General features: G+C 38.2%; 1 protein-coding gene across 1 annotated transcript; it reads right to left on the bottom strand.

The window, feature by feature from the left end:
- Window positions 1–1,131: 1,131 nt before the first annotated feature.
- Window positions 1,132–21,706, bottom strand: LOC103505384. The gene is made up of 11 exons (XM_026820725.1): window positions 21,506–21,706; window positions 20,746–20,920; window positions 19,037–19,166; window positions 16,658–16,787; window positions 14,098–14,235; window positions 7,638–7,764; window positions 6,544–6,830; window positions 4,615–4,786; window positions 3,286–3,539; window positions 2,825–2,971; window positions 1,132–1,505 (listed from the first exon to the last, which is right to left on the bottom strand). The coding sequence occupies exons 1-11, from the start codon at window positions 21,635–21,637 to the stop codon at window positions 1,464–1,466; spliced, it is 1,734 nt and encodes a 577-aa protein (XP_026676526.1). The 5' UTR covers window positions 21,638–21,706; the 3' UTR covers window positions 1,132–1,463.
- Window positions 21,707–22,662: the final 956 nt, after the last annotated feature.

Raw genomic sequence — 22,662 nt, 5'->3', positions numbered from 1 at the left:
GGAGCTATCAGACCTGAGGCCCATTGATGGGCTTCTCAATAAGAACTTCGAGTTTTACAGGAATGAGGAAAGATGTAGAATAGAATAGTTGTATTTTTCTTTTGGGAAACTTTCGAAAACAGAAACGGTTCTCTGAAGTGGTGCCTGTAGTAAACCATAGGAAATCCAATATGGCGCTCCATCAAAATCGGTTCCGTTTCTAAAAATAAAAGTGAAAGTCCATTTACTTCCGCATAAAAAAGTTTCCCGAAAGGAAAATACACCTAATATACCCCACTTGCACTACCAGAATGAGACTTAAAAGTCCCTTTACTACCGCATGAATCCGTGTAAAAAGGGTGGAAGAGACAACCTAACCTAAATGATTGTGTCTCTTCTCGCTCATCTGATGAGAGGCGTAGTACGGGATGGGTGACATATTCCATATTTTTTCCCCTCCCTCATTTCTTTCTTTGTTACTGTCATTATGTTCTATCTTATTTTATTATGGAGCTTTATTTCTCATATAATATGGTACATAGTAAGTTTCCAATTATGGGCTATTAATAGCAGACATAATATTGTTGTTCATGATGTTGTTGCTTTGATGTGAAGTTAATGTGAGAGGAATCTTCTTAGCAGGCGACAGTTCTCAAGTAAGACAGATTTTTGAATTTTGTGGACGAGATATTGTGGCAGGTCAATCTTTTTTGTGTGGGTGTAGAAGCTTGGATGGATGAGACCATTGGTTGACATCACAACAGGAATTACTTCAACACTTGTCATATCCCACATGTTGCGAATTTCAATGGCAAGATCTTGGTATTTGTGGATCTTTGTTGCTGTAGAGTGAAGGATGTTGTGGTCTGCAGGATGAGCAATGTCGATGAGTTTGACTGTTTTTTCATTTTTCCGGGTTCGAATCCCACCATCGAAAAAAAATTGTACTCGTTTTTCAATTGCAATTATTTCAACGGGTTACTTTCTGGTATTCTCGTGTTGACCCAGCACCTAAATGGGAAGTATTGTCTCTCTTCTCGCCCATCTGATGAGAGGCATACTACGAGATGGGCATGCTAAGACACAGACCACATGCGTCTAATGTGGCAGTTGTTTCATTGCTACGAAATAAAAACGGCGGTAGAACACTCATCTTTTTTTTATTATTATTATTTTTTTTTTTTATTTTAAGAACAACTCTTGAAGCTTGAACTTATTTCAGGCCCGAGTTATAAATAGACGGTCAAACTTTCTTGACTTGGCGGGGCGGAGCGCTACCGCGCTCCTTAATCACCTAGTAATTTCCAACTCATAAATAGGATAAGGAAAGTGAAAATGAGTATACAGTTTTTCATGCGTTTTCACTAGCTAAAGTACGCATGTATATCGTACTCGCCTGTATACTTATACTTGAACAATACCCTCAGCATCTTCTTGCAAAGTTTTCCAATTTTTCTTCCTCCTTCTTCTTTCTCGGGAACTTTTCAAAACTGAAAACCCACTGGAACAATGGTTAATTCTGTAATCTGAAACACAAGAATAGTTTATCATTATTAGTTAGTTCTTTTACGAGGTTCAGAATTGATGGAAGAAGTAATTAAGGAACGTGCTACATACAATCCAAGTTAATGAGATTGAACTTTGTTTAGAACTGGAACATTCCGATATTTTCCAGTAATACCTAATGTTCCTCTTGTCTTGTACAATGCTTGCCCATCAATGATTTATGGATTCAGTTAAAAAGAAACTTTGTTGTTGTTGCGGCTTTGGCTTTAGCCGAATGTTGATGGCAGAATAAATAAAAAAACATCTTTTTATATCAGCCATACACCGGGATTATGGTCTCTAGCCATATTTAATTGAATCGCCCTGAACCGCAGTCAACCTTCGTGAGGAGAACAAGCTGCTTCCTAAAATTAGAACCCCATAAATTACCTTGTAAAATTTAGGGGGAAGTGTTCCACAAAAATAAAACACTATCTTACTTGAACATGAGCTGGAGTTTTCAACAGATACACCACTTGATCGGCAATGTCCTCAGATTGCAAGGTAGGCGTTTTCGGATCATGAACTGGCCAATTAGCAGCCTTGAAGATTTCAGTGGCTGTCATTCCTGGACTGATGCTGGTTACCTGGAAATCGAAACAAAGATTCGTTATCGTTAGACATTTGTAGGTTCTCGGAATTTGTAGGTTCTTGAAAATTTCTTAACAAACAAGTAGGTAGCTAGGTACATAAATATCAGGAATTTAGTACCTATAGAGTTAGTTAATGTTCTAGCAACCTTGACTTCCTCAAAAAATGGTTAATATTCATTTCCATGAACTTGGGTCTTCAAAGATGGTAGCTACTGCTCATCTATTTTATCCTTTACACTTGTTATTTTACTAAGGGGAGAAGTTCCTTTTGTCTTACTTGGAAGTTGCTATATCTTTTTAGCTTACCTTTATTCGTGATTTCTTGTTGACCAGTTCCCGTCTGAGAGCATCCGAGATGACAGTGACACCATGTTTAGATGCGGCATACATAGCGTGTCCATCGATAGGCAGAACCCGATGTCCAGATATGCTGTTGATGTTGATGATGTAGCCATTGTCGATATTGTTGGCGAACATGGACTGAGCAGCCAAAAAAAAAAAAAAAAAAAAAAAAAAAAAAAAAAAAACATCTTTTTATATCAGCCATACACCGAGATTATGGTCTCTAGCCATGTTTAATTGAATCGCCCTGAACCGCAGTCAACCTTCGTGAGGAGAACAAGCTGCTTCCTAAAATTAGAACCTAATAAATTACCTTGTAAAATTTAGGGGGGAAAGTGTTCCACAAAAATAAAACACTATCTTACTTGAACATGAGCTGGAGTTTTCAACAGATACACCACTTGATCGGCAATGTCCTCAGATTGCAAGGTAGGCGTTTTCGGATCATGAACTGGCCAATTAGCAGCCTTGAAGATTTCAGTGGCTGTCATTCCTGGACTGATGCTGGTTACCTGGAAATCGAAACAAAGATTCGTTATCGTTAGACATTTGTAGGTTCTCGGAGAAGTTTACCACCTTAAAAATTTCTTAACAAACAACTAGGTAGCTAGGTACATAAATATCAGAAATTTAGTACCTATAGAGTTAGTTAATGTTCTAGAAACCTTGACTTCCTCAAAAAAATGGTTAATATTCATTTCCATGAACTTGGGTCTTCAAAGATGGTAGCTACTGCTCATCTATTTTATCCTTTACACTTGTTATTTTACTAAGGGGAGAAGTTCCTTTGGTCTTACTTGGAAGTTGCTATATCTTTTTAGCTTACCTTTATTCGTGATTTCTTGTTGACCAGTTCTCGTCTGAGAGCATCCGAGATGACAGTGACACCATGTTTAGATGCGGCATACATAGCGTGTCCATCGATAGGCAAAACCCTATGTCCAGATATGCTATTTATATTGATGATGTAGCCATTGTCTATACTGTTCGCGAACATGGACTGAGCAGCCTCTCTAGTGCAAATGTTCAAAGCTAACACGTTGACTTCGTAGATGTTTCGCCACTTCTCTGTTTCACCACCTTGAGAAACAATTTAAGGATATAACAGATTACTATCCCTATTCAGAAACACCTAAAGCATTTCAATAATTCATTCATATTCAAAAGAATCCTCCTATCCTGTCTTCCTTCTCTCTTCGATTTCAGGACGATAAGACCTTAGCTGTTACAGTCAGTTCCCTCTGTCAAACCTCTTCAAAAAAAAAAAGGTACGAGCTAATCATAGTGAATGCCCTTATTTTGATAGTGGGATATTCTGGGAAGGTCTTTTCTCTAAAGTCAAGGTTTTTAGAGGAAGCTGTCAAAATGAATTGAACAGACAATTTCACACGAAAAGTATTTCGTCGTGAACTTTTTGTTCTAAAATAATTGGAGCATCTGCATTATCATTTCCTCTCTCAAAATAGAAACTTTTGGAAATACTTCTCTGATCTTTTAAGCAGCGTCCACACTAGGTAACTTACTCGTAAGAGGAGCATTTCCAACAAGTCCTGCATTACTACCGTTGAACCTTTGACACGTTTGGCAACGTAGCCTACTTTTTAGATGACTCCTTGCTGCCATATTCAAATGGATAAGGTATAGTGCAAATGTTCAAAGCCAGCACGTTGACTTCGTAGATATTTCGCCACTTCTCCGTTTCACCACCTTAAGAAACAGTTTAGGGATATAACAGATTACTATCCCTATTCAGAAACACCTAAAGCATTTCAATAATTCATTCATATTCAAAAGAATTCTCCTATCCTGTCTTCCTTCTCTCTTCGATTTCGGGACGATAAGACCTTAGCTGTTACAGTTAGTTCCCTCTGTCAAACCTCTTAAAAAAAAAAAAAAGGTACGAGCTAATCATAGTGAATGCCCTTATTTTGATATTGGGATATTCTGGGAAGGACTTTTCTCTAAAGTCAAGGTTTTTAGAGGAAGCTGTCAAAATGAATTGTACAGACAATTTCACACGAAAAGTATTTCGTCGTGAACTTTTTGTTCTAAAATAATTGGAGCATCTGCATTATTATCAGTTCCTCTCGTAAAATAGAAACTTTTGGAAATACTTTTCTGATCTTTTAAGCAGCGTCCACACTAGGTAACTTACTCGTAAGAGGAGCATTTCCAACAAGTCCTGCATTGTTGATCATCACATGAACGCCGCCCTTGAAGGTCTCCTTAATCCACTGGAATGTGTCCAAGATTTCTTTCTCATTCCTCAAGTCAACTTTCCGAGCATGAAGTTTTCCTGGGTACTGTTCCAATTCCTTGGCCATTTTCTGTAACAAATCGTGATAAATCGTCAGAGTGTGAAATCCCAGGATTAAAACAATAGTTGAGTTGCAATAAGGCCAGCATCTTCTCATTTGGACACGATTTTCTTTTCCATTCGAGTAAGAACTCCTAATAAATCATTCGGTACAATGTTTTTGTTTTCTCGGAGAGGTGGTTAAGAAGATAAGGAAAATCAATAAGTGAAATAAGAAAGAAAGGTGAAAATAAAAAGGATACTTCTACATTATCTGAGGGCTTTAGGGAAATCCCAGTACATAGGAAACACAGGTCATATATTATTGTGAAAGGAAATGTCCCTCATACCTATCCGAGTTCCCACAGAAACCTTTTCAAGATTGTGCCAGGCTCAGGTTTAAAATTGATTCACCTCATAGGAAAAGATAATAATCCCGCATTGCTGCGTACGACCGTGGTACGGTTCATGAATATTTCGTCTTATCCAGGAATCGAACATCTTTTCCAATTCACCAATCTACTAATTTCCTTCTTCTAGGACTAGGTCAATGTAGAGTGAAGATCAAAGAGGAGTCCACAAATTTCCTCTAATAGCAGCCCCTGCTGTGAATCTCATGTTTTCTACTGCGACACTTCAAACCTATGTTTCCCAAGACTTTGTTTGTCTAAAGAATGGTAGATGTTTGTATGTGTTACCTTTAGATATTTGTATGTGTTACCTCTCACTGAAAAAGAATAAAAAATAGTTCTACCCAATTCCAAGCCTTGTCTCTCCCTGAGAAACTTCCGTTTTGCGTCGTGTATTATTACATTCCAATCCTCTCCACGTTCCCCCAAACTTTTAGAACATATCGGGAGGTTTTTCTTTTGTGACAAAAGTCGTCCGTCTCGTATTGCATTATTTAACAAAAGCTAACTTTGCTGTAAACTTTGTACTAGTCCAGGGCCCAGGCCAACCTATTGTCTCTTGACATGAACGTTTTCTAATCTAGACGTCGTCATCATCATCATCATTTGGATTGTTTGAACTTTTCAGGCCTGATTTCATTTTAGTGCTGATTATAAAAAAAAGTTTCATGTTTTCAACGAACCAAATGAAATAGTTATGTATGGTCCAATCCTCTCCACGTTCCCCCAAACTTTTAGAACATATCGGGAGGTTTTTCTTTTGTGACAAAAGTCGTCCGTCTCGTATTGCATTATTTTTAACAAAAGCTAACTTTGCTGTAAACTTTGAATACTAGTCCAGGGCCCAGGCCAACCTATTGTCTCTTGACATGAACGTTTTCTAACCTAGACGTCGTCATCATCATCATCATCATCATCATCATCATCATCATTTGGATTGTTTGAACTTTTCAGGCCTGATTTCATTTTAGTGCTGATTATAAAAAAAGTTTCATGTTTTCAACGAACCAAATTAAATAGTTATGGATGATCCGAAAATTTGTTCCCTTTCAATTACCTTGGTGTTTGGTGTACCTGCACACTAACTTTACGAAATTAAATACAAAATCCAAACTTACCTGAATATTTTCCTCTCGTCTAGCCAGTCCCACGACTATCATTCCTTCTCGCACTAGGGCGTTACAAATGGCCGCCCCAATGCCTGCACTAGCCCCTGTCACAATGGCAACTTTACCCTTGTATGCCTCCATCGTACTGTTGTAGTAGGACTCCCAGGACAATGTTAACAACAAAACACCGAGTAGAAATTTCGCTACAAAAAAACCTTCAGTATATTTACAAGTTCCTCTCCGAAATTAAATACAAAATCCAAACTTACCTGAATATTTTCCTCTCGTCTAGCCAGTCCCACGACTATCATTCCTTCTCGCACTAGGGCTTTACAAATGGCCGCCCCAATGCCTGCACTAGCCCCTGTCACAATGGCAACTTTACCCTTGTATGCGTCCATCGTACTATTGTAGTGGGACTCCCAGGACAATGTTAACAACAAAACACCGAGTAGAAATTTCGCTACAAAAAAACGTTCAGTATATTTACAAGTTCCTCTTCCATTTGCTGTCCGTGAGATAATGTACACTATATTCCGCACGGAGCTATTTTCCACTTATATTTATTTTTAACTTATCTATGCTTGATATCACGTCCTATCTGACACCGCTATGCCTTATCAAACTCACCTCAAACCGCATGATAAAACTAGAAAATAAGTGGGCACGACGTTGTTTCAGATCGTAAAATCGGTCGCCTTGTCCACATACTAGAAGATTAGAATGAGCTGAGTTCACAGACCTCAAATACTGTGATATCCTGTTTGTGTAATCCGCCCTTGAATTCACGTGTGTGATCAAAATTCACTGCACAATATCAGAGAGTCGGGGCAATCACGGGTCTCACGGCTACTCGTATTCGCGAGAGAGAATTCTAAGCGGGGACAATTTTTGCTCTAGACTCTAGGAGAAAAAAATACCGGAGTAGAAGAGAAATATGGGTATGTCTATGCGGAAGATAAAGCAGAGGGCATCAGGCTAAGGTGCGGCGGAGATAAGGAAGAAGATTACCCGTACGTGTTTTGTGTGCACATTTTTTTTTTAAACGGGGGAAAAAGCAGGACGGATTTAAGAGAGGTGGGGAAAAAGCAGGACGGATTTAAGAGAGGTGTAGGTTCCTGAAATTGAACATCACGCCGCGCTGTTCGTTACAGTTCATAGTAAGAACTTATGCTTAATATTAATAGCCTGTCGATATACCTGTCGAAAATATACATAAGACAAAGATTGGCGTACACTAGCTCGAAAATGCCTCCTTTGGTTGTGAAGTTCAATACAACACATGCATTCTGTAAACTTCGAAAATCAAGCCACAAAGAACTCTACAATATTGTAGTCCCTGCTTTTTATCTTGCTTATGCACCTATATTTTTATTTCTGATCTCTACATGCAGACTTCTTCTACAGGACCTTTCTTTGAATCTCAACAAGATCCATTTTTGTCCCCATGCGAAACTCCATTGGGGGACATTTTTGACACGTGGTTGTCCCTGAATATTTAAACATGGACAAAGAATTGTGTGCTTCAAGAAACAATATCTTCAATGATGTCCAGATACATAAATAATTATGTTTTATGTAACATCATATCCTTCTCTTTTAAAAGTTCCAACTCAATCTGACAGCAATGTTTAGTTTTATAGGTATGAACTGTTCCATATGACTGACCCTCTTGCCCTCCATCAGGGATTTCCCAGGGGTCCCTCGATTGTTCCACTTGAAGTTTCTCCAAGTTTTTATTGCCTTGCATGTTCTCATTTAACGACCTCGGCATTAAAATGGCAAGCGCCTAAGCGGTGTCCATTTTGCCACTTTACAGACGGCAATAATCTGAAGTAAGTACACTGGTGGTAACACCTTCATGGCCGTTGTTGTAGTGTAGTGCCAAGTCGCTAATCCCTCTGCAATGTCCACGTTTTTATATTGCCCTAAGATTACGGAGAACATGGTTTTCGTTCTATACACACTGAGAAAAAAAAAATTGGGGTCCCGCCGCGCCGGCAAACCAATTAAGTGACTGGGTTCCGGTACTCTAATAAATAACCCTATATCAGAGGAAGCTCGACACTTTACTTTAGAATTTCAACAACCTAAATAATGGAGTTCTTCCAACCTAACTTGTGGTTCTCTTATCTCTTATTTTTTCTTAATGTACATATTTTATAATTTCATACCAAAATGTAAATAGGTACATATTTTACATCTTTGTATGAGATTTTTTGCCTTTTACTTATGCTAATTATGTACTCGGTGTCTGATTGCGTTCTAAGTAAAATATCTCAAAACATAAGCGGTGTCCATTTTGCCACTTTACAGACGGCAATAATCTGAAGTAAGTACACTGGTGGTAACACCTTCATGGCCGTTGTTGTAGTAGTGTAGTGCCAAGTCGCTAATCCCTCTGCAATGTCCACGTTTTTATATTGCCCTAAGATTACAGAGAACATGGTTTTCGTTCTATACACACTGAGAAAAAAAAAAAATTGGGGTCCCGCGGCGCCGGCAAACCAATTAAGTGACTGGGTTCCGGTACTCTAATAAATAACCCTATATCAGAGGAAGCTCGACACTTTACTTTAGAATTTCAACAACCTAAATAATAGAGTTCTTCCACCCTAACTTGTGGTTCCCTTATCTCTTATTTTTTCTCAATGTACATATTTTATAATTTCATACCAAAATGTAAATAGGTACATATTTTACATCTTGGTATGAGATTTTTCGCCTTTTACTTCTGCTAATTATGTACTCGGTGTCTGATTGCGTTCAATGTAAAATATCTCAAAACTAATAATATGCCTACGTATAAACACTTGAAGCGATCTGGCGCAGCAAAGGCTGACGTGGAAAGTCAAGAGAAAATAAGCCGAGATGGGTTATAATTTCCAACACTAATGAGGCGGTACTTCTCGTACATAAATAACGACTTAACATCCGCCTGAGTGGTAAAATATACACACGTCGTATAAAACGACTTACCAGTGGCGTTGGGCTTTTCACTTTGGCCAAAGTGGGGCTTTTCACCTGCTTAGGTATAAATAAATAAATAATACTAAAAAAAAAACAGTGGCGTGTCATCCAGAGAAGGTTGGGAAGTACCGTTTTTCTTCCTCTTTGCTACGGGGTGGGCCTTTAAAAAAGAGGGGAAAATTCCCGCCCCGATATTATTCTTCAAAAATCGCCACTTCTGAGGGAGGGAACCTGAATTCTAAGTGTAAAAAAAAAAAAAAAAAAAAAAAAAAAAAAAAAAAAAAACAGTGGCGTGTCATCCAGAGAAGGTTGGGGAGTACCGTTTTTCTTCCTCTATGCTACGGGGTGGGCCTTTAAAAAAGAGGGGAAAATTCCCGCCCCAATATTATTCTTCAAAAATCGCCACTTCTGAGGGAGGGAACCTGGATTCTAAGTGCGCGGTCACAACGGCGACCATAAATCATTGACCCTCTCCGAGACCATCGACCGTCGCAGAAAAAATACTCAGCTCAATTTCTTGATTTTCTGCGAGGTTCGGTACTAAGGTCAAGGCTCCGTTTAAGGACACCTTCTATCTTCTATTCATTAGCCTTCTATCTTCTATTCATTAGCATGGTTTGTTTATTTTCTCTTGGGTCGGTACTAGGCAAGGGTCGATGGTCGGTTCTGTGGACGCCTACTAAGACCACCAGCAGATCGGCATACTGTGCATGACCTTGTAGATCCCCTTTTTGAAAAACTCACCACACGTCACTGACTTTTACTCGTCAGTGTACTGGGGGTGGATATTTGTCAAGTAAATGGCACATATATTTCTCTCCCGTATTGACAAATCTGAAGCACATAACGAAGACTTTGCCATTCCTCCCCCCGTGGCAGTGGTTGAGGGGAGTGGATGTTTGGAGAAAATTTAAGCATCCTAATATTTTAACAGGCAAACAAAACATCATGTGTGTATGTTGGAGGAACATTTTGTTTGCACTGCCAAAGTTTCATAACTTACCGTACTCACGTAAGATGTTCATAACAACATCATAACTGTACCTAAGAAGATGTTCTTGTTCATAACTGTACTTAAAATGTGTTAATGTAGTATTTTGTTGGTACGTACGTCACATGTTATTTTCTTCCTTACTAATATTCTAATCTGCTTGTTTATCGATTTTTCCTCATTGCTCATTGAGTGAGACTCTCAGTGTGCTTAAATTCTTGGTGTGCCCTCATTCCATTCTAGGTCCAAATTTTGGTATTTTAGGGACTCTTGGAAAAGTGAATTTTGGAATTCTTGGGTTATCATTCCTCCATACTTTGTGATACTCTGCATTGCAACGAATTGGAGAGAGAAAAAATCCCCATACTTCTCTACAAGTTCAACAGGATCTGCTGTGAAATTTTGCAGTGTAGCTGTAGAGTTCTAGGGTACGAACGCCGAGATTGAAGGCTCTGCTCCTTAAATCCTAACCGTGCAACGCGACAATGGGATTATTCAAATTGAAATAAGTGAATTTGTATTAAACACATCCCGTATACACTCTATCTCTCACTTTAATATACAAAGAAAACACCCTCGCTTCCTGATAATAATTTCATATTTTGATAAAAGCGAAGAAGTTAAGAAGCTCTGTAACTATGTACATTCATACTATGGATGCCAGAAGTAAATGTGCCATATGCTCGTACATACTGAGTACAGCGCCCGGGAGTAATCGTGGTTGTGGAAATTTTGTCAGCAAGACAAATGCCTTGATTTTTTTTTTTTTTTTACGTGAAATCATAAGATGTTCATATTCGAGCGTATATCGTTGGGCAATGGGTGGTATGGGTATACGTGTATACATATTTCAGATATGAAGAAAATCCGAGGTGTGAAAGATCGAGGAAATATAGAAAAAGTAAAAAGATGCAAATTTTCCCAGTTTTTTTTTTTTTTTTTTTTTTTTTTTTTACGTGAAATCATAAGATGTTCATATTCGAGCGTATATCATTGGGCAATGGGTGGTATGGGTATAAGTGTATACATACATATCTCAGAAAATCCGAGGTGTGAAAGATCGAGGAAATGTAGAAAAAGTAAAAAGATGCAAAAAAAAGATGGACCGGATAGATTAGACAAAGACATGGTGAAATCTGGTGGATACAAAAGGAGAAAAGCAAGATAGTCAGGAAGAAAGAGGAAATATTCTCTCCCTAGCTAACAATGTATCCCAGACGCCCGACATTATAGACCACAAGGTATCCATAACAGACCCTTAAAATAGCAGAAAAAGGTCAGCGTTCGTTCTAATGGACCACTAGAATAGACGAGACCTGTTCATTATAAATGTGCCCATTTGCCCAACCGACTATCCTTTCCACTTTAATAGTAGGTAACGAGCAAGTCAGAGTATACAATACAAGGTGTTTCAAAAATCCAGAGGTGTAATTCAGAAGACGTACATTTATTCATTTACAATAATGATTAAGGAAGCGCGCGGTAGCGCTCCACCCCTCCTAGTCAAATTCTTACACGCGACCTTTTGTTTACAGTATTCGAGTACATAGCCGAAAATTGTCTGATGCTCGTAAATATTCAAGTTATAAAATACTGTATCTCTGACTATCTACACTCTACATATGTAATACGACTTTTACTACCATCTCGAAAATTTCTCCAAATTTGTGCAGTTGGAAGTAAATGGCGGTAATGAAATGAAGCTGCAAAAAATTATCAATAGTTTCGAAGTTTTAAGGACGGAGACCTGTTCATTATAAATGTGCCCATTTGCCCAACCGACTATCCTTTCCACTTTAATAGTAGGTAACGAGCAAGTCAGAGTATACAAGTTATAAACTACTGTATCTCTGACTATCTACACTCTACATATGTAATACGACTTTTACTACCATCTCGAAAATTTCTCCAAATTTGTGCAGTTGGAAGTAAATGGCGGTGATGAAATGAAGCTGCAAAAAATTATCAATATTTTCGAAGTTTTAAGGACGCTTCTGTGCTTCCATGTCTTGATATATTCCATAATCCAATGGGACATCCTGTATAACTCTGTTTCAATGTTCAGATAATGGACGGATGAAAAGAATACCCCCAATTATTTCTGATATATCCTCCTCTATGCTACAAAAGATAGACGATATTTTTTTTTCCTCGGTGCAGAAAAAAAATCTAGAAACTTTTATTATGAGCTTTAGCTCAAAAACATTTTTTTAGCAGTTTTAGAAAACTTTCGAGGGCAATAAATTTTAATAATATAACATTCTAAATAAAAAAAGTAGAAGGAAAAAAAATATTTTGCACTTTTTTATATATGTTTACAAAGTTAAGTTCCCTATCTCTTCCTCATATAAGGTTAACATGTCTCATATCGTGTCTACTATTCCCACATATGAGACACGATGAAATCAGGATTCTACACCTTGTTACAGAGGAACATTTCGGAAAGGGCTTCTTCCTACTCAGTCCCATCCTTTTTCAAGGATTCAAATAGTTATATTAAGGACATTTTCCGGAAATTTAAAGTTTGAAACTAGGTTAGCACAAAGTGCACTCCAGTTTACTGTACTATCTCCGCATTGGAAGCCACCAAAATTTCGGCGATGGAAACTGTTTGAGCTCAAATGCAGATATCTCAAGGGCAATCAATTTGAGCTCGCACCGTTTGATAGAAAAACAAAAGCTATGTCTGATGTAAACTTCTGATGGGGTAATTGCATTTGACGCAGCAACAAATTGAGTTAGTAGTTGCCCCTTAATTTTGGGACGGCAAATACAGCATAATTATTATAGCACCTCGTACCTCTATTCTCCCTTTGTATCTCAGTCCGGTTTTTGTCCGTGGAAGCCACCAAAATTTCGGCGATGGAAACTGTTTGAGCTCAAATGCAGATATCTCAAGGGCAATCAATTTGAGCTCGCACCGTTTGGTAGAAAAACAAAAGCTATGTCTGATGTAAACTTCTGATAGGGTAATTGCATTTGACGCAGCAACAAATTGAGTTAGTAGTTGCCCCTTAATTTTGGGACGGCAAATACAGCATATTATAGCACCTCGTACCTCTATTCTCCCTTTGTATCTCAGTCCGGTTTGTGTTATCTCTCTTTTACTTTTAACTCTCCTCTCTCTCTCTCTCTCTCTCTCTCTCTCTCTCTGTGTGTCCCTCCCTTCTGCCTCTTTATCTGCATCTATTTATGTTCCATTCACGAGTCCGTATAAGAACAATATTATCATTAGCGACGTTTCATAGTTCATTTGATCAGACGGTACCAAGATTCAAAGGGACCAAAATAGAGCTTTTCATTTCTACATTTTCGCAGAGTTAACTGTCAGCTGTTTGCCAGTAGACAGTCATGGAGTAGATCAGTCTTGAGTTCGAACCTTGCTTTTGGACGAAAGTTGTCACGCAGTGATTAATAGCTGGTGGGATTTCATCACATGTTCTGTTGCAGTAGAGGAATTATGGTGAGCTCTGATATCTGAAAAAGGAAAGAAGCAATGGTTTCAAGAATAGTACTTCCTCTTCACATGCGGTTATTGGTATCCAACCATATTATCGTACTTTATAGAAAGCAAAGGGCAATCACAGGTCATGATGTGGTTAGATGCTGAATCAGCCTCTTATCACAGATCCATTGTTTGAGTTTGACTTCTTTTTCAAAAACTGAAGTTTGCATTGAGCTGTGTCCATCTGTCCACATATAGTCGACGGGTGTGGGTACAGCTTTACAGAGATGTTCAAATGTACCAATCAATGAAGACATCCGGATATAGTATGTATTTTGTATAAAAAAAGGAACTTAGGTATATTCTATATAAGTATGTAGAAATATTTGGTAACAAATCGACATTCGGGCTACTTACCTGTACATTAGGCGGTGTGCTCAGAACATACACCACAGAATCGGCGACATCTTTCGGCATTAAAGCGGCCGCATTGGGGTCTCGAGTGATATGTCCCTTCTCAAATATCTCCGTCAGAACTCCTCCTGGGTTTAGACTCTGAAAAGGGAGAAAAATTGGTTGATTATTTTATTTTTCTCCTGAAGAAGGGGTCAGAAAAGGACTACACCGTGTCTAGAAAGCTGTGCTTCCCTAGCTTGCATGGAAGATACGCGATACGCCACTCCACGGAGAAGAATACCTGTATACGAAAGGAATATCCTGACGCACGACTGGGTTTTATGTTCTCTATTAAATTTTCCAATCTAGAGATGGATTCGACAGCCATTGTTTGAAATTTCTGTACAGGGATATTATTTTCAGAAATCCTTGGTCCCGCATGGTAGTTGGCCACGTGAAAAGTTTTGTTCGGACATTCAGAGAATGGAAGGGATATGATTTAGAACTTAGCCAATAAGTCCTATTAGCCTATAGCCATTTTATTAGAGAGCTAGAGACTTAACCATTTCAACTGAACACTTGAACCTTATGTAGAGGCCCTCTGATGAGCTAATAAGAATTTGCAAGATGAAATGTTTTTTTTTTTTCTTAGAAAAATAAAAGCTTAAAAGCTACATCATCTATGCTTCCAGCTTTAGGCCCAGAAACATGTGTTATTGTACTTATTGTTCTGTATACTCGTATCTTTCTGTTTCTGCATTTAAAAAATCCCAGACAACCTTGCGCCATTATGTCAGTAGTCAATACTTGCAAGCCATTAAGGCACAGAATGGTGGGGAAAATTTTGTTCAAAAAGAGATAAACAGGCTGAGGAGGCGAGAGGGAAACTGTTGTTGTTACATTTGGCAAAATGTTCTATGTGTCTACGGGGAAAACTAATGTCATTAAGAAAGATGAAAATGGAAAAAATGTAGGATGAAAAAAAAAACATTTTACAAAACAAAATGACCTGGGAATATCGTTTCTCGTGTCCTGTTCAGAACTCGAGACACCGAAAGGGGAAGGATTTATTGTTCAAATTAACTACAAAAGAGTCATCAGATGAAATACTATGTAACAAGGGATAAATTGTGAACTTAGTATTGGGAAATATTGTGTCTCTTCTCGCCCATCTGATGAGAGGCGTACTACGGGATGGGCATGGTACGACACAGACCACATGCGTCTAATGTAGCAGTTGTTTCATTGCTACGAAAAAAACGGCGGTGAAACACTCATCTTTTTTTTTAAATCAGTCTTTTTTTATTAAAAAAATCCCGTTTTGATATTATGACTACGTGTCCTATCTACTTTACAAAAGTCTACCATGTACTTACTTAGTAACTAGTGCCTCATCCCGAGATTATTTGCTTAGTTTATTATACAGGGTGTGTTTAAACTATCCAACTCTGTGGATCCTAAATATATACAGCCCCTTGTGTAACTGACTCACTGACTCACTCACTCACTCACTCACTCACTCATACTAATTCTAACCCACTTCTAGATAAGCTAGAAAGATGCTATATTTTTTAGGTACTGGAGGAAACCTCCGAAATTCCAAACCGTTCCCGAGATATTGAGGTTTTTTAGTCCCCCCATAAGAAATACACGGGGAACACACTTTGAGGCCAGCAAAACTTTTCCTACGTTTAATATTTTAGATTTCCCAGGTAGAATTACCGATGTGTATATTTTGCCTCCATCTTATATTTTGAAATTTCTGCTGTCAATTCACGATTGAATCTAACGAGATGTCTTGTCAAGACCTCATGTTTCTCGTTATTTCAAACTTATATCGAAATACCTACATACCTAAAGGTAAGATTAAGCTTATACCTTTCCTTTCCAAGTGGAGGAATGGGGGTTGTTATCTACTCGTACTTTAGAATCTTTTTTCCAAGTTTGTCGTCCATCGTGCCCCCACACCCTACAACCACCCCCTCTCGTGTTTAGGTGTTAAACGAATGCGATAAAATATTTAGCATCATAAATTAGGACGATAAAGTGTTGAGAAGCGTTTGCGTTTATGGCTTTAGGTATTTTCATGGATACAAAAGCGTAATGTTTTCATGAGCTGCGCTTCAATTTTCCCCTTCAGCATATTTAAGTACAAATTAGGTACATTAAGAGACACAAAACTCGGGAAGGGGAAGAAAGAATGTGTCTAATAGAGCAAGTTACGCTGGAGCTGGAGGTATTAGCGGTGAAAGAATGTCAGAGGTGAAAACGCACGAGTCATTAACGCGTAAGTAAATGAAAGTATTAAGTGCAAATTTTGCCTTCCTGTGGCGACTTCTTCATAGTCAAGTTTCGCCAGGGGGCCTCTGCCTGGGTCAATAACAGCGGATTTTTAGAACGCCGCATAGGAAGAACATACAACGGATTACAACGTCCTAAAACTATAATATAGGACTGTAGTTTTAGGGGCGTATAATCCTGTCCTGTGATACCTTCGGACACTAAACTCGCGTAGACACTACCCTCCACTAAAGAGTCAAGAGCTACTTGAGAAAATTTGAAGAATAAGTTGATTCCTTACCGACACTTTGATTTTGGATTTTTTGTTGGCAAGTTCACGGCGCAATCCGTCAGTTAGAACTCCGACGGCATGTTTGGATGCTGAGTACCAACTGGAGCCATCCTTTATGCCGGGATATCGACTTCGTATACTGCGGACAAAAAAGCAGAATCGGGTTTAAAGGTTTATCGAGAAAGAGGCATAAACAAGATGGGTGTTTTACAGTCTTTCTACTTTCCTTAGGCCAGCCACTCACTATCAGGTAGACGTGACAGCTACGGCTGAAAAGGTCCGCCTGTCAGGTCTACCTAATGCCTGATGAGCACACACACTCAGGTAGACCTGACAAGCGAACCTGATCAGATGTATCTGTCAGGTCTGCCTGATAGTGAATGGCTGGCCTTATATATTTATTTTGTAGCCACAGAACATTTTACTTTATGGGTCTGTGTCCTAGCAATCCTAGCATGTCCCATTTCATAGTGTGTCTTTTATGATAAATTGATAAATCATGAGCCATTAACCTGAATTTCTTTGATCCAATTTCCTTCTCCCTTTTCATAGCCCATAACTCCTTCTATTCAGTATAAACCTCCTTCCAAGTCACTAGTCCTCCTGGGCTAAATAAAAAGTTAGCACCTTCACAGTACCTCTACTTGTACGAGTATACAAAATACATACATAAACTAAATTTAAAATATTCTGCCTTGCTATATTAACATTTATTATGCCTTTTTGCCCTACCTCCAGCATATAGGGAAGTTATTCCCGAACTTTTTCCAAACTTTATCATAAACGCGGGATAAATATATTTTTCACTGGATTTTTTTTTTTTTTTTTTTTTTTTTATGAAATACCCTTAGAGGAGGCATTATCACCCCCTTGCGCGTGGGTATTCTTTATTTCTCTCCTCGAAAGTTTTCCGTATTTTCTCAGGATGTTTGCATTTTAGATTAAGATTTTCTATACCGTTCATTCGTTCAATACGCCCAGTGTGCTCAAAACTCACTAAGTAGCCGATTTGTGTTCAAGATCAGAGCAAAGATTTTTATTTCAGGACTTCCAAACTAAGGGTCGAGTGGATCGGAACAGATCACATGCCTTCCGGCACACTGCATTTGTTAAGGGTCTAGCTTTTTTCTTGGCCTTGGAATCAATTTATTTAAATTGAAGAAACCATTTACTGATGAAAATTTGAAACAATAAGTTGAAAATTATTAGATAAAGTACGTCATGCAAATGAAACCCAGTATTACACAACTGTGCCTAGACGGGAAAAATCGCAATTGATAAAACCCAAAATACCTACGAGTACCTATTCATCATAACAGGAAAAGAATAGGAGTTATAGGTATCATCGACGCCCAAAATATTCTACCCTAATGAACGTGCAAATTTTCAATTTTATTGTTCTTGTTCATGAAACTATTCTAGAAAAATAATTGCAATTTACAAATATTATGAAACAACTCATAATGTAATTGGGTCATCCCATCCCGGTATTGACTGAAAGGTGAGTCAGTCATTGAGCAAATAACAACTTTGCTGAGTCAATAGAATAATGGCGTCAGTATAACTGAACGTGTTGGGTGACATAATGAGCTTTTAACGTGAGTGCTCGATAACATTATTTATCATGTTGACTTTGTCTCGTAGGCTAGCCACTCATGACCTATCAGGTAGACTTGACAGGTACACCTGACCTAATAGTGTGTGTGTGCTCATCAGGTAGACCTGACAGAAGGACCTTTCCAGCCGTACCTGTCAGGGTGTGTGCTCATCAGGTTTCAGGTAGACCTGACAGAAGGACTTTTTCAACCGTACGTACCTATCAGGTCTACCTGATAGTATGTGTGCTCATCAGGTTTCAGGTAGACTTGACAGGTAGACCTGACAGGCGAACCTTTTCAGCCCTACCTGTCAGATCTACCTGATAGTGAGTGGCTGGCCCAAGTCTTGTCTCGGTGGAAAGGATAGGGTTTCCTAGACACAAGAGGTAAACCCTGGGGGTTCGAAAATAGATTTCGATTTGTTCTTTTTGTCATCATAAGTCATATAATTATTATTTATTGCCATCTTGTGTCTCTACCCTACCTCTTTCAGTATTTATATTTAAAGCCTTCTGGCATAGATAGTACCTATGTGAGATGCCATATCGATGAGCGAACATCCATGAAAATAGTGCTTGAAAATTTGTTTACGAATGGAAATTGGAAAATAAATTGCCCCAAAAAAGAGAAAAATTTTCTTTGTGGGAAAACGCCAAGGAATCAATTTATTAATTTGTATGAACGCCGTGAATCTAAACTGAGTATGCAACGCGTCATACTTCATTGATTCACGTACAAAACCCTGATTTTTCCAGATATTTATTTTGATTTGGATTTTTGGTGGTCTTACCTGTTAATATTTACAATGTGACCGTCATTTACACCATGTGCCTCCATAGACTTTAATGCTTGCCTTGTGCACATACCTACTGCCAGCACATTCGTGTCGAATAAGCACTTCCAATCTTCCAAGTTGCCATCTAAAAAAGAAAAGAAAACACCCAATGATATCGATGATGTACTTTGATGAATACTTTTTCGACTGAATGTTTGTAATTTTGTATTTTTTTCAAGACATGTTTCACCAAAAGAAAACAACATTAAAACGTAGGTAACAAAATAATGATAATAGCATCATTCTAATATCAAATTAAGCTTTTTACTGTACCTGAAAATGATCATTGTTTTGACTTTATATATTCAAATATTATATCGTCAGGAGATAGAAAAAAAATTGCGTGGCATTATTTGTTTGTTTCATTAAAAATAAAAATTAAATTAAGAGCTTTTCAAGAATAATTTACATTTTTATAGATGCAAATGAGATTAAAAAGCAAAATTCAATTTTTTTCATGTTCAACTTTTCATTTAATTATAGTCAGTGTTGCAGGGGTTACCTGAAGTTTAGATACTAAGCACCTTGTAGTTTCATGTATCTATAGCAAAATGAAATACCTACATAGTATACAAAGAGAGCAAAGGGATTACCCAACAACTCGGATAACAAACAAAGTACCTACTGAACAAGTTTGAGTACATGGTGTTTTTAAAAGTAGGTCAATAAGGGATGCATTAGACTTTGCATGTAACGAGTCACACAGTAAACTAGTGCGGACACAGTAATAAAGGAATAGCATTGGATATTGGATATCTACTTTATTAATACCTAATTACTGTAATCCGGATTCCTGCTGTATTAATGTTGTATAATACTGTGGTATAATATACTTGTTATAACCCATCCCTTTTCACCCAGATATTCTACAGAAATATCACATTATTGTACAGTAAGTAGGGAAAGTTCAAATCAAATGCCCGGAAAAAGGAAATCCTACTGCCGAAAAGGGTAGGGTCACTATTTCACTAACAATTTTAAAAGTCCTTAATATTTGAATTATTTTGTTTTCTTTCATTCCCATTTAAACTTTCAACGTTCACCTTACCAATAACGGTCGGATTGAACGGACAGTAATCTCTTTTTCACATTTTAATTTCCGTTTGTCTGACGAGAATTTTAATTAAACATTTTTAATTCCATTTTGAAAAGAAGAAACCCGAGCCTCTAGAAATAAATGGAAAAGAAATATCGCCTAAAAATAAACCATAATACTTTCCGCCTCGTCTAGTTAAGAATATTCATTTCCTTTTCAGTTTTCTCAGTCTGTTTAAGAACTTTTGATGAGATGGATTTTTTCCAACCTTAGAAGGTACCGGGAAAATGTATAAATACATTAGGTAAGTATTAATATACTCAATACTCATAGCCTTCCCTTTCTACGTCATTTTTTGAAGATACTCAAATACCTTTTCAGTAGAGGCAAGGGAATTCAGAAGTGGAATTTTGAGTTTCATTCGTAAAGTTTTATCTAATCTAGTCAGTACCTACAACTTTTTACTATCAACCTCTTTGATACGTCTTTTCTCGTCACGAAATCACAGATACTTTACAAATTTCGAAGTTGTACTCGCTTTTTGCAGGTACCTGCATATCAGAAGAAAAGATCACTCATAATTTGAAAACTTTCAGAGTTTAGACTGAATCTGACACTGTTTACTTACCAGAAAACTTGCTATTTCTCAACACCCCTGCATTGTTTATTAGAACGTGAATAGCTCCTATGGTACTATTGATCCATCCAAAACATTTGAGGACATCTGATTCTTTAGTGACGTCACATTGATATGGGATAAATCGACCTTTCTTGTCTTTTGAATTCAAATTCTTTTCCATAGCCTATTAGAACGAGAGCAAAGAAGTACACTCATGTAGACGTTATTGCTATTAATGAATTTATTTAATTAATTATAGTATTGACTCTGGGAAAACCTTGTATTCCCTGCCAGGTGGTGTATAGGTTTTCCGTTCAAAATAAATTATGTACCTGGAGACTCGTATCCCTCCATAATATAGCTATTGACAATAAAGGCCAGGGTCACGAGATCTTGGGTTTGTATTTGTAATCAACAAGACTGAGTAAAAATCGATGATCCTCATGGATTAAAACACACCAGAATCCCTTCTATTACAGTCGCATCAAAATCCCCAGTACTAATATTGACCTCATCCGGCGATAGCACGTTGAATCCAGTATCGGGCTGCTGTTTTTTCCCGGCCCCACTCAGGCTGGGTGAGGTTAATGAGACGAGGCCGAGAGCTTGTCACCGAACGGAGGGTAAAACCCCCGTCACTAAACACCTTGACAGTTATACAGTGACTTTAACCCCCTTAAAATCCCTGTTATAGGCCTACTTCTCATATACAAGCCCATCAATATACCACCTACCTACCCACCATTGAAAATCCCCAATACCTACTTACCTCGAGCTGTTCTTTCCTCCTGGCCAATCCAATGACGACCATGTTAAACTTGACGAGTTCCGTGACTATGGCCGCTCCAATTCCCGAGCTAGCACCCGTCACAACCGCCACTTTACCGTCCCATCTGTCCATGACTTTGAACACTAGTGGGTTAACAAACGCATGTGAAGGTGTGCCGAGCTATTGAGACTGAAATGTTATTGCAATGCGTTCCTGCTAATCAATGTGGGTTATCGAGCCAGACGTTTTGGGTATGATTGTCTGCTCTCCCAAATTTCCCGAGCTAGCACCCGTCACAACCGCCACTTTACCGTCCCATCTGTCCATGACTTTGAACACTAGTGGGTTAACAAACGCATGTGAAAGTGTGTCGAGCTATTGAGACTGAAATGTTAGTGCAATGCGTTCCTGCTAATCAATGTGGGTTATCGAGCCAGACGTTTTGGGTATGATTGTCTGCTCTCCCAAATGGGTTAAGTGGAAGCTTTGATGTCCGTTTTAGCTATCAGGAGTCGAGAAATCATGTTTGGTGGTCAAATTTTCAAGAAACTCTACCTGTGTGATATTGTTTTTGGAGAAATTGGAAAATCCAGGTCACCTTTTCTTTATTTCTCTCCTCGAAAGTTTTCCGTATTTTCTCAGGATGTTTGCATTTTAGATTAAGATTTTCTATACCGTTCATTCGTTCAATGCGCCCAGTGTGCTCAAAACTCACGAAGTAGCCGATTTGTGTTCAAGATCAGAGCAAAGATTTTTATTTCAGGACTTCCAAACTGGGGGTCGAGTGGATTGGAACAGATCACATGCCTTCCGGCACACTGCATTTGTTAAGGGTCTAGGTTTTTTCTTGGCCTTGGGATCAATTTATTTAATTTGAAGAAACCATTTACTGATGAAAATTTGTAATGAAACAATAAATTGAAAATTATTAGATAAAGTACGTCATGCAAATGAAACCCAGTATTACACAACTGTGCCTAGACGGGAAAAATCCCAATTAATAAAACCCAAAATACCTACGAGTACCTATTCATCATAACAGGAAAATAATAGCGTCAGCTGTTTGCCAGTAGACAGTCATGGAGTAGATCAGTCTTGAGTTCGAACCTTGCTTTTGGACGAAAGTTGTCACGCAGTGATTAGCTGGTGGGATTTCA

Source organism: Diaphorina citri, unplaced genomic scaffold (genome assembly GCF_000475195.1).
Source record: "Diaphorina citri unplaced genomic scaffold, Diaci psyllid genome assembly version 1.1 scaffold170, whole genome shotgun sequence".
Taxonomy (NCBI): Eukaryota; Metazoa; Arthropoda; class Insecta; order Hemiptera; family Psyllidae; genus Diaphorina; species Diaphorina citri.
Note: the sequence above shows the minus strand (reverse complement) of the source record. Positions and strands in the feature narration are given on the sequence as shown.

What these genes read in the sequence shown, in the direction of transcription:
- LOC103505384 (XM_026820725.1), bottom strand. Translation starts at nt 21,637, where the DNA reads ATGGACAGATGGGACGGTAAAGTGGCGGTTGTGACGGGTGCTAGCTCG. An exon ending in GACGAGAGGAAAATATTCAG is followed by an intron (nt 4,787 to 6,543) that starts GTAAGTTTGGAT and finishes GATTTGTTACAG; the next exon opens with AAAATGGCCAAGGAATTGGA. An exon ending in AAACTCCAGCTCATGTTCAA is followed by an intron (nt 1,506 to 2,824) that starts GTAAGATAGTGT and finishes CTTGTGTTTCAG; the next exon opens with ATTACAGAATTAACCATTGT.